The sequence below is a fragment of the Ips typographus genome, linkage group LG9 (assembly GCF_016097725.1).
Source record: "Ips typographus isolate SLU linkage group LG9, UJ_Ityp_2.0, whole genome shotgun sequence".
NCBI lineage: Eukaryota > Metazoa > Arthropoda > Insecta > Coleoptera > Curculionidae > Ips > Ips typographus.
The window spans coordinates 8,204,982-8,216,394 of NC_138430.1; the positions used below are offsets into that span (position 1 = coordinate 8,204,982).

Below are 11,413 nucleotides of genomic sequence, written 5' to 3' on the forward strand. Positions count from 1 at the left end.
CTGAGGAATTGGCCTTGATTTGAATTGATATTGAGGTTGGATTGGAATGTTGTTAAAGTGATTGTTGTTGTTTCCCCTGAAATTTGCCAGTGTTATTGCGTTCTTTAATCTGTTCTTTCTGAAATATTAATTTGATATTACCGACTCAGTTTATTGATTGGGGTAGGTTTTGTGTGCTTTTTTGGTTCCAAACACGTTTTGTTTTGTTTATCCCTTCTGTTTATATAAGAGCAGACAAAACAAAGAAAACCCTGTTTAGAAATAAAAAGTGGTTGTTGATACTACACAATGGCAGGGTCGGGATATCACAAGATTGGCGATCAAATGGCTGTACATAGTTTGAATGAAATATTTGGCAGAAAGTTGGACCTGAACTACAGAAAAGTGGCAGGTTCCAGAGGTAAGTTAATATATTTGGGGGTAGTTGGTTGTAATTATTAGGGTGGCTAATTTTACAACAAATTATCTCAATGAAAAAAAAGCAGGAAAAAACTAACCATCTACTGAACTGATAACAGCCAAAGTGGTATCTAGCTTTTGTTTTAAGTGAGGTTATGTTTCTTGGAAACCCCCCATGTTTTATCTATTTTTTTTTTAAATCTTTTCAACTGAAGCATTGCAGTCATACATTTATTGTGTAGGGCGTTTTTGCATATATGCAGGCATGTAAAATTCAAAATTATCTATAGGTAATTTGACACCTGATTGAAGTGTCAATTGTATACAGGTGTGGTAAATCCAAAACCGACCATAGGAAAACCGCGTAACGGACAGAGAAACGTACATTATTGCATGAGCGGGACTAAGATAGAAAACAAAAAAAATATCAAGTAGGCCATATTTTCAGCGCGCTGTTGCCAAACGCCAAGTATCACACAAATACCGTCGACAAAATAACTGTCCCTTAAAAATTTAAAAACATAAATTTCTAGAATTTTTACTTTTTATTGTTTGGGGTTCTTGTTACATCATTTTTACTTTTATGAGGGGCTGTTGTTACCCTAAGTGGTTTATGATCCCATTTCCCTTCCTTTTAAGCAGAGCATGTGTCGCCAGAATGACCTAATTGGACAAAACCATAATTTGTTCAACCCTTAAATTACCTTATTAAAATGTCATATACCAGGAGGAATATTAAATTAATTTAAATAGTTGATTTACTAAAGTTTATTCATTGCATTAAATCTAAGGTTAATTAAGTTCCAGACAGTTACTCTCACATTCAAAGAAAAGAATAGTTCAGGTAAACACAGTTTATTGAAGATCCAAATAATGGTAAGTAGATAAGAAACACAGACAAGGTGGTGCCAAATTTAAAGAACTGGAATGTTCTTGCTCTATAAAGTTATGCTTGTTTGAGGGTAAAGGCAGGTAGGAACTAGTCAATTTCCAGTTGAGTTTAAACAAACCGAAATCGGCTCTCTACCAGTTTAGTCTGAGTGTTCCTCCAAGTATCATCTGAAGTAACTTGTGATTTTTTCAACATGACTTCCAGATTAATGGATTTCATACAGTGTCGGCTAGGTATGTGCATTTACCTTTTTATTAAATTGTTTTAAATGTTTTGCATTCTGATGCAAAATGTTTAATTAATGTTTTTAAAAATTTGTTTCTCTAATGAATATTAAGATTTTAAGAAAAATAACTATTTTTTTTATCAACACGTTCTGCTTTAAAGTAATACCTAATTTGACGTCAGTTCGTAATTTGTAAATCTAGTGAACAGAAAATTTGCTTAGAAAACAGTTTTGCTGTTAAAAAACAATTTTTTTTTTTGGCCACCCTGTATGCAAGTATTCTTTAATAACAACAGTGACACGTGGTTTTTATGTTACTTAATTTTTCTTTGTAAATCTAGTGATTACAGTTCACTTTTTTTGTTTTATTTTAAGTTATTTTTTAATCGGTTATTATTGGAGTAACAAATCTGTTTTCAGAAAATTTGCTTAGAAAACAGTTAAAAAAATATCTTTTGCTCTCTTAAAATAGGACATTTTGTTTTATCTAAAGTGATTAATTTATAATTTTTTGACCACCCTGTATGTATTTTTCGTTCTGTAATTCAATTTGTGAAAAGCATAAGTCTTGTTAAGTAAGTTAAAAAATAATCCTCATTCAACAATAATTATTAGTTGGCACTAATCCATCTGGCAAATTGCTGACTATACAAAAATAAGTGTCATTACAGCCTTATCTTATCTTTTATACACTCAGTCCAACTGAATAAAGCTGGGTAACAGGAGATTGCTAAGAAAATGCTTAATTGTTTTAATAGATTAGATTACATTGAACCTTTGTTCAATAAATTATTATCTAATTAATCATAATACTTGAAATTGATTCAACTATTTTTTCACAGCGGCACAGTCAAATGAAGGGGATGAGTATTCAAGGGAAGAAATGCCACAGCCCGTATACTACATGAACAAAACGCCTGCCAGTCCAGGTCATAACAACAACAAGAAATCGCGTAAAACCGAGGAAATCGATAGAGTTATTAGCGAAATTATTCCTGGATACAAAGTTATAGTTTTGCTACGTGGATTGCCAGGTTCGGGGAAGTCGACACTGGCCAAATCGATTCTAGAACGAACTATTGGCTACAATCCTGAAACGGTCCGAAAGCACATTTTGTCCACCGATGACTTTTTTGTCCGAAATGGCGTTTACGATTACCAGCCCCAAAAAATCAGCGAAGCTCACGGTTGGAACCACCAACGTGCTTTTAACGTCATGTCGAAAGGATGCAGTCCAGTTATTATTGATAACACCAACACTCAGATGTGGGAAATGAAGCCTTACGCATCTATGGCCACTGATTTCGGTTACATTTTGGAGATACTAGAACCAGATACGCATTGGTGTTACAACGAAAGAGAATTGGAAAAACGAAACACACACGGTGTACCAAAAAATACTATTCAAAATATGTTGGATAGGTACGAGAAGAATGTCACCCCATTAAAGCTTCTTACCGCTTATGGATTCCAGTATAAGTTACAAAAACCTCCGCAATATAGATTGCAACCTCCAATTGAACCAATTGGAAGAATGAATAACGTGCAATTTCCCCCTTCTTCGAACAGTAAGCTAAACAAAAACAAGGCTGCTTCCATGGAGGTAACTGATTCATCCAAACCTCAACCTTCTTTCACGGTGTTGAACAAACCAACACCCAGTACGTCTGTGGATGACATTTTGATGCGTACTGATGAATCTTCAATGTTGAAAGCCCCCGTTTTGACACCCATGAACCAAACAGCTAAAATGAAGCAAAGCACCAGTTTGTTTGATAATATAAATGCTTGGGGTATTGATGAAAAGGCTCTGCGATCGTGGAACTTGGTGACTCCTATAGAACTAGAAGAGGATAAGAAATCGTCTCCAATAATCATTGATGATAGCGATGAAGAACTTGTCGAGACTCGGGAAATGTCAACTTCCACTGATAATGAAGATTTTTACGTGTTGAGAAATCTACCAACTATTTCAGGTCCATTACCTGCCTATAAGGTTTTACTTGCATATAACAGAGATATTAACAAAGGACTTCCAGTGAGAAATCAGCATTCAATTCCAAAAAAGACAATGATTCATAAAAGTTGTCTTACTGTTGATTACTTAGATGATCATCAAATGCACCTGGATAACCTAACTGGCGTATTTCCTAACATTACTCCTGGAACTATTAATTTCTGGTACGAAAAATGCAATCGTGATTTTGATTGCACTATGGAGTTTCTTCTAAATGAAAATGATGAAATTATCAACATCATGAATGAAGAAAATGATCCGCCGGTCGCTTCTGCCAAATCGTCAACGCCCGAAGAAAGCGAAGACGATTCATCTGACAGTAACGAACCTCCTCCAACACCACGTTTGAAAAACAAACGCAAAAATAATGGTGCATCATCTGACGAGTGTCAACACTTGAAGAAGCATATTGAAAGTAAAATCACAATCAGTAGCGACCATTACTCTGAACATCTACTCAAGATAAAGCAGTGTAAATATGGACCATCAACTCCGAAAGAACCAATTTTAGTGGATCAACCGGACATTGACACCGACGATAAAACCGATTCAGATGATCTAGAATGGGAATTTGTTACAACATCAGCACCATCATGCAGCAAGAATCCTGTAGAACCTGTGGAACAAGCCGATACTATTGAGATGAATATAGGCGATCACTTTGTCAAACAACTAGAAGATCGTTTTGGCGACCCCAACTTGACCTACCCTAAAGGATTCCAGCCGGTCATACAAATTCCTGAAACTTTAGCCCGGCAGCTCTACACTTTCTACATTGAGTCAGTATATCAACAAATGGACGCCCAGAAAGCTGTAATGGAAGATTTGGTTAAGGAAGATGAAGACTTTGCCAGAAAGTTGCAAGAAAGCGAAGAGAAAGTTGATGAAGTTGCAAATGGTAGTAGCCAAGCTCGGATCCCGGACCAAACACGTTCAGAACCTACAGAAATTCCTGATATAATGAAGGAACAAAGGGAGTTGAGTAAGCGGCAAAAAGAAGCGGATAAATGGAAGGAAGACACACCAGACACTTTGGCTGCTCGTCTAACTAACGACAAATTGTTCAAAGCCTTTCCTTCGGTGGATAAAGATACTTTGGTGGAAATACTGCACGCTCATGGTAACATTTATAAGGACACAGTGGATACGTTACTTGCCAGTACAACTAAAGGTCACGTCCAAGGCGATCTTGAGTTTATTAAGAATCCTCCTTTGAACGAAGAAGTAGTACAGGAGTTGTGGGACGCTCACAATAGCTGCAGACCAGTAGTTGAAGTAAGATTCCAATAATTTTACTGACCTAATTGCATTTTACTAATAAAAACTCTTATTGCAGGCACAATCAGGAGAACCACGTTCGGCAGCCGAATACAGGCAAGAAGCTAATCGTCAACTAGAGAAACGCACCAAATTGTACGAAAAATCTCAAGAATACTATCAACGGGGAATGCGAGAAGTTGCTCAATATTATTGCGGTTTGGCGGCGAAACAAACCAAACAGTACGAACTGTTTAACAGTTTGGCTGCCACCACTTTTCTAGACGAACACTCCAAACGTCTAGAAGACTTTAACACCCTAGATTTGCACTTTTTGTACGTGAAAGAGGCCATACCGCATCTAGATATATTTCTAGATCGGAATATTAATTTGCTGAGGGCGAGTTCCACCAAAAGTGTCGAGTATCTTCAGATAATAACGGGAAGAGGGAAAAACAGCTCTAATGGTATCGCCAAGATTCGACCTGCTGTTATTTCACGATTAAAGGAAAGAAAAATTGGGTATATTTATTTTATAAGTTAGTATATTTTTTTTAAATCACTATTTACAGCTACAATCATCAGAATCCAGGGTTGCTCAAGATTAAGATTACAAAGTGCTTGAAAGTGACTAACGAATTATAGCAAATGTAAGTATTACAAGTGATTTTTTATGCTCAATTTTGCCACTCTTCTAGCGTGATTAAATAAGTCAAACAATGAAACAACACTAAGTACATTTTAATTCCTTTAAATATACTTTTAATTTTTTTTTCTAGAAAAGACACAACAATGGAATTGGTAGTACAATAACAAGTTACAAAAGTCCGGAGAGATATAAATCCGATTAGTACAAAACTCAACAAAAATGTTGAATTAACACATAATAAATCCATCCAACTTTTGATGATTAAGTTAATCAGTAGTATAGTAATTTTAACGCAATCTTTTACAATTTTCTACTCTCATTATTGACACTTACCGGCAACACATTTTTCTTATTACCTAATCCACGTTTTTCCAGTTTAATTTTGGCAACGAAATAAACCTACGCACACTTCTATTTAACAATAATTGGTTAAGCTTATATGGCTGTGTGTAATATTATTGTTATTATTTCAGTTGTAAGTTTTTGATAATATATGGGACGGGCGTGTAGAGACCAATTAGTTAGTTTAGGTTTCTTGTGGAAACTTCCAGCCTGAAAATCCTACAATTCATGTTATAGATCACACTGTTTATTGTTATACTTATTAGGTTTAAATGTAGGTGATTAGTGTTTTATTGTATTTGACACTGTGTAGCATATCTCAAGGGGGACTGAGAAGTAAACGTGACAATATTTTTAAGTATTCTTACTTTTACCTTGAACCCAATTAAGGTATTATATGATTTTCTTTATTCCTTCTTTTTATAAGGTATTGTTTTTTATCAGTTTTTCCTAAATATTCATATAGGAAACAGGGTGTATAAAACAATAAAAAATGGCTTCACTGTCATTTTTTAATTACACACAACATGTTTTATGGGTTAGGGTATATAAGATGTTTTTAATGTAATTTTAGTAGCTAGAAGGCACAATAAACTGATACATGAAATACATTGAGTTTATTTAACCTGTATCCTGTAGATTTCTATAAAAATCACAGAATCCACCAATAGTAGAGTGTAATTTATATGGAAATTATATTTGGAATCTAATTGTTGCGCCATCTCAAGAAAACACCGCTTCCTGAAGGTACGTAAGGTCATCCTGGTAATCACTGTCCAGGTCTTTGATGAGTGGGCACAATAAAACAACCCGTTTCAAAAAGAACATTGGTGTAATACTGTAATAACAAGAGTTCTTAAAAATACTGGGAAAACCACAAAAAGTGTTACTTACATTCCCCATCTTTTCTTAACCTCACTCCCACCTTTTGCACGCGATACACACGCCGTCAACTAATCGACGCGCCGCCTACCGTATGAAAAATGAACCGATAGCTGCCACAAACAACGATCTATTCTATTTAAACAATAATTTGCTGACTCCGACACTAATTATTCTGAAGTGAAAGTACTGGTTCTAATAATTACAACCTAAAAACTTTTTTGGACAGCAAAAGTGTGACTTTGGCAGTGACTTGGAATCTCAATTTTTTTTTTGTAAACCAAATTTGCATTTTAAAAAGCGACCTGGAGTAATATGGAAAAAATGTGTAGCGACAAGGCTGATACATTCCATGCAAGTACATTCCCCCTCCAAACATTTCCCTACGCTTTTAGTTCACCAGTAATATTTTATAGAGTATAAGGTGGTGGAAAAAATCGGCGAGGGCTCGTTTTCTGAGGTACTAAAATGCGTGAACAAGTCCACCGGAGCTTTGTACGCGGCTAAACGTTTAAAGAAGTACTACAAATCGTAAGAATAGTCATTGAAATTATCACAGAATATTATTTTTATTTCTAATACAGAGAAACGTCAATATCAACATGCGCGGAAGTGGTAGCAGCCCAAAAAGTCCCTTTCCATACCAACATCCTCAACCTGTTTGAATATCACTAGTAAGCATTTACTCAAGTGCTTGTCCTCAATCAAACATACAGCGACTCATTTTCAGGGCAGGTTACTTTTATTTTTGAACTGATGGATATGAGTCTGTACGATCATCTTAAGGCTCGGAACAACGATCATTCAAAACCCAGGTAAAATCAATTTTAAACATGTGTTCTAAAATAACTAATAAGTCAATTGTAGAGGACTATCAGAACAGAAAGCTAAAGAATACCTGTATCAGCTACTGCGAGGTCTGGAACACTTACACAGAAACGGGTTGTTTCACAGAGACGTCAAGCCCGAAAATATCCTCATAAAATACCCTTCTATAGACTCTGGACGGTTACAGAGATTAAAAAGGGTTGGCAACCACAAATTTAGTTAACACAGTTAGTTAATTTTTAGTTTGAGGTAATCAAACTGGCTGACCTGGGTTCAGTAAGGGGGATTTACAGTGTCCCTCCTTACACTGAATATATTTCAACTCGATGGTACCGCTCTCCTGAGTGTCTATTGTCTAATGGAAATTACGGTCCGAAAATGGATGTTTGGGCTACCGGATGTGTGTTTTATGAAATGTTAACGTAATTAAATGGTTAAAGAGTTTTTCATATTAGGATCATTATTGAATTTTTAGTTTGCTCCCATTGTTTCCTGGTAGTAACGAGATTGATCAACTTTATAAAATTCATCACGTAATAGGATCGCCCACTATGCAGTTTCTGAGTAAATTGAAATCTCGGTAAGAACAATTTCAGTTGAGAGTAGGAAAAAACTGCACATAGTTCTGAAAAGGTCTCGAAATTGTGTGGTTTTTCCTAAAACACGTGGGACTGGTGTTGATGCCTTATTACCACACGCTACCCGACAAACTAAAGCCGTTTTAGAGCTGATGATCGACTACGATCCGGACAAACGTGTAAATGTAAGGCGAATGTTGAAAAATGCTTATTTCGACGATGTGAGGTAAGTTCCACAAACCTGACAAGCTTATAAAATTGATTCGTTTGGGAACCAGACATAAATTCGAGCCAACAATGGAAGGCCACCAAAACGCTAAATCTTACTCATCTTACAAGAGTGCCGAGTATGGAAAACGCAGTTCTGGTGACATTACTGCGGTATGTTTATCTTATTCAGTCGCTCATATAGTTAAGTTGGATAATTTAGGTAAAACCGAAGCAAATTAAACGCGAAAGAGACCGTTTGTCTGAAGAAAGTGCGAGGCGTAGAAGTCAACGCAACAGTGCTAACAGTGAAATTAATAAAGTCAGTACGCCAAGTATTGAAATCCCATACTACACTCCAGGACGTTCTACTAACTCCGATAAAGACACTGCCCTACCTTTGGTTAATTTCAAAATTTCCAACTACAGTAGTACGGTAACAACATCCGATTCTAATAAAAGCTGCCGAATACCCAGGAAGACCACAATTAAACGCAGTGTGGACTTAATTTTAAAGTCATCCAGGTTTGTTTATTACCGGGCCTTTTTGCCTATTAACAGTAAGTTTAATGTAGAAATTCTGAATCGTGCAAGCAGCCTAGTTCAAAGGAGAATAAAATGGATCAAACAAGGTTTCATTCCAAATCATTAACATTCCCCAGAAAGAGCGGATATACAATGTTAAACCAACCAACTTATGTGAAAACTAATAGAATTGCAAAAACCACTGTAAAACTCATTAAACCACACAATTGATTGATAAGATGGGTTTCATTTTACTGTTGAAATTATGACACTTGTTTGGTTCAACTCAAAATAAATAAATTTAATGCTTAAAGAAATTTAAACAGGTTATCTTTCCTCTAACTGGCTATCTCTACCTACAACAGACTCATCAAATTTGATCATATAAGTGGTTCCTTTATGCCAGTGAGCAGTCACTTTTGCAGGCTAAAACAACCGCACCAGTGTATTACCTTCTAATTATCTACAAAAATACTTACAAAACCAGTTCCTGTTAACACAGCTTCTATTATTCCAGCAATGAAAACGGCACAGTTAAGGCTACTTTTGTCCCTTGGCACAGAAATGAACCTGTTAACTATAGGCTCTTTTTCCATTAAGTAATAGGTGTTTTCATCGTCGTTTGAGTGCTCTAATTTATCAGCTTCTTTTCCAAATAAAGCCTACAAAAGTAGCGCAATTTAACGCCAAAATCGCATAATATAACAACAAGCCTACCTTCCAAAAGGTTGACTTAACATACAGCAAAATGCTTAACAATTTCGTTTCGCGTTTTCCGTTACGCTCCCTTACAAAGTACAGGTCAATTAGTTTTACTCCCACTCTTCTGCCTAATTCGTGTAACCTAAAAAAATGTTTTTATAGTGAACTACAAATTTGAATGTTTAGCTGACTTAAAATTTACTAGTTAAGTCACAACAATGGTTTTTAACTACCTTAAGTTTGTGTTTTCTCTAGTTATTTGTATAAATAACTAACAATAAATTGATTTTTTAATTGTCTTTGAAACAGTCTAAAAGCTTCTGTGTACTTCTAGAGCAGTTTTAAAGCTTTCAACAATTGCTAGCTTCCAAAACAGTATCTAGAAGCTTCTAAAACATTTCTATTCTTCTATTCTGCCTAAAACCTTCCAAATGCTCTTCTACTAGTCTAGATGCTTTCAAAACAGTCTAAAAGCTTCTGTATTATTCTAGAGTAGTTTAAAAGCTTCCAACAATTTCTAGAAACTTCCAAGATTTCCTAATACCTCTAAAGCAGTCCTGAGAGATTTCAGAAAATTCCAAAACCCTAAAGAAACTTTAGAGGTTTCCAAAGCAGTATCTAGAAGTTTCCAAATGCTCCTGAAACATCTTAGAAGCTGTCAAAAGCTTTTCAACTAGTCTAAGGTTCTAAGATAGTTGGTAAATAAAGCTTTGTACTTTATAATGTCCTAAGTAACTACATGAACAGACATCCCTGACTTGTACACTAGTAATTAATAAGACCACATTATTAATATTAAAAGTTTGTTGCCTTACATATCCTACCGCATTAACAACTCACCTGTTTTGCAAATCTGGGAGAGTTTGGGACTTGTTCTGGCAATACTGGACCACTTCGGAGAAAAGCAGAGCAAAACAGCTCAGTGAAACCTCCCCTTTACCTCTGCTCAATGGTTTGTCCAATATACTGGCACGACCTCTTCCCCCTAAACTCATTATGCTGATTACAGGGAAAAATGTAATTGATTTATAATTTTAGTTTTTTTTAAATTAATATTTATTTGTTTTTGTTGTTGTCAAGTGTCACTATGATCGGGATGGAAAGCCAGCGTTGCCAAATGTTATTAATTTTTATTGTTTGGTTTTTACAACAATTTTAATGTGATATTTAATTTACGGTTAACATTGTTTATTCAAATATGCTTATTAACATTTCTTGTAAGTAAAAAAATACCAGCTAGACCAGTCTTCAAGAAGTGAAAATTGAAACCTTCTGGCAACGTGGGAAACCATCTGTCAAAGTCAAAGAGAAACACGCACATTAGTAGAGCTGGGGAAACAAATCGATGATTCATGAAAAGCAGTTTGATTATCGAACTATAGAACAAAATTTTTTTTTTTTGGGATAAACAACCTGAATAGTCTTTGAATAGTTATCTTGTAGTCATAAGGACAGTCCGGCTAGTCCTAACACTACACTCATTAATTAGAAAGTGATCTACACAATAATTAGACGCAGAAATTGAACTCTAAACTTTTGGCCTATTATACAAATTTGTTTAAACACAAAAGATAGCTTATCATACAGTAAAAGACTTCCTTATAAACTAACATTACGACTATCTCTTTAAAATCTAGCGTGCGTTTAATTTGTATTTACATTGGATTGATTAATTAACACAGGGATTATGTAAAACATCATTTTCGCACACAGCATGAAATTTAGAAAAAAATCAATGGAAACTACTTACCTATCACAATAAGTACCGTTTTCCCATAAACTGCTTAAAACCGCTAATCAATCAACTATAAGCTTACGGGATTTTAATTATAGCATGTTAAAATAATTTGCCTAAAATTTGTGACTGATTTCCTTCCACCAATCCGGATATTATGTATGAAGCACAACA

The 11,413-nt window shown here is 35.3% G+C and overlaps 3 protein-coding genes across 5 annotated transcripts; 2 read left to right on the forward strand and 1 right to left on the reverse strand.

Moving 5' to 3' along the window:
- The first annotated feature begins 26 nt into the window (after window positions 1–26).
- LOC145734077 (uncharacterized) lies at window positions 27–6,389 on the forward strand. Its single transcript, XM_081987179.1, has 6 exons — window positions 27–162; window positions 260–400; window positions 2,360–4,809; window positions 4,871–5,313; window positions 5,364–5,441; window positions 5,571–6,389. Exons 2-5 carry the CDS (start codon window positions 289–291, stop codon window positions 5,434–5,436), a joined length of 3,078 nt encoding a protein of 1,025 aa, XP_081843305.1. The 5' UTR covers window positions 27–162; window positions 260–288; the 3' UTR covers window positions 5,437–5,441; window positions 5,571–6,389.
- A 490-nt stretch (window positions 6,390–6,879) lies between these two features.
- LOC145734081 (MAPK/MAK/MRK overlapping kinase-like) lies at window positions 6,880–9,040 on the forward strand. Of its 3 annotated transcripts, none has more exons than XM_081987186.1 (11): window positions 6,880–7,022; window positions 7,081–7,195; window positions 7,249–7,338; window positions 7,381–7,479; window positions 7,532–7,691; window positions 7,736–7,914; window positions 7,968–8,072; window positions 8,126–8,296; window positions 8,349–8,451; window positions 8,501–8,802; window positions 8,853–9,040. In XM_081987186.1, exons 1-11 carry the CDS (start codon window positions 6,980–6,982, stop codon window positions 9,031–9,033), a joined length of 1,548 nt encoding a protein of 515 aa, XP_081843312.1. In that variant the 5' UTR covers window positions 6,880–6,979; the 3' UTR covers window positions 9,034–9,040. The 3 variants fall into 3 exon arrangements, with proteins under 3 accessions (XP_081843312.1, XP_081843313.1, XP_081843314.1); XM_081987187.1 differs by having other exon boundaries at window positions 7,742–7,914; XM_081987188.1 differs by lacking the exons at window positions 6,880–7,022; window positions 7,081–7,195 and having other exon boundaries at window positions 7,287–7,338; window positions 7,395–7,479.
- Window positions 9,030–10,599, reverse strand: Trs31 (trafficking protein particle complex subunit 31). The gene is made up of 4 exons (XM_081987197.1): window positions 10,345–10,599; window positions 9,520–9,646; window positions 9,282–9,464; window positions 9,030–9,228 (listed from the first exon to the last, which is right to left on the reverse strand). Exons 1-4 carry the CDS (start codon window positions 10,497–10,499, stop codon window positions 9,130–9,132), a joined length of 564 nt encoding a protein of 187 aa, XP_081843323.1. The 5' UTR covers window positions 10,500–10,599; the 3' UTR covers window positions 9,030–9,129.
- Between the last annotated feature and the right edge of the window lie 814 nt (window positions 10,600–11,413).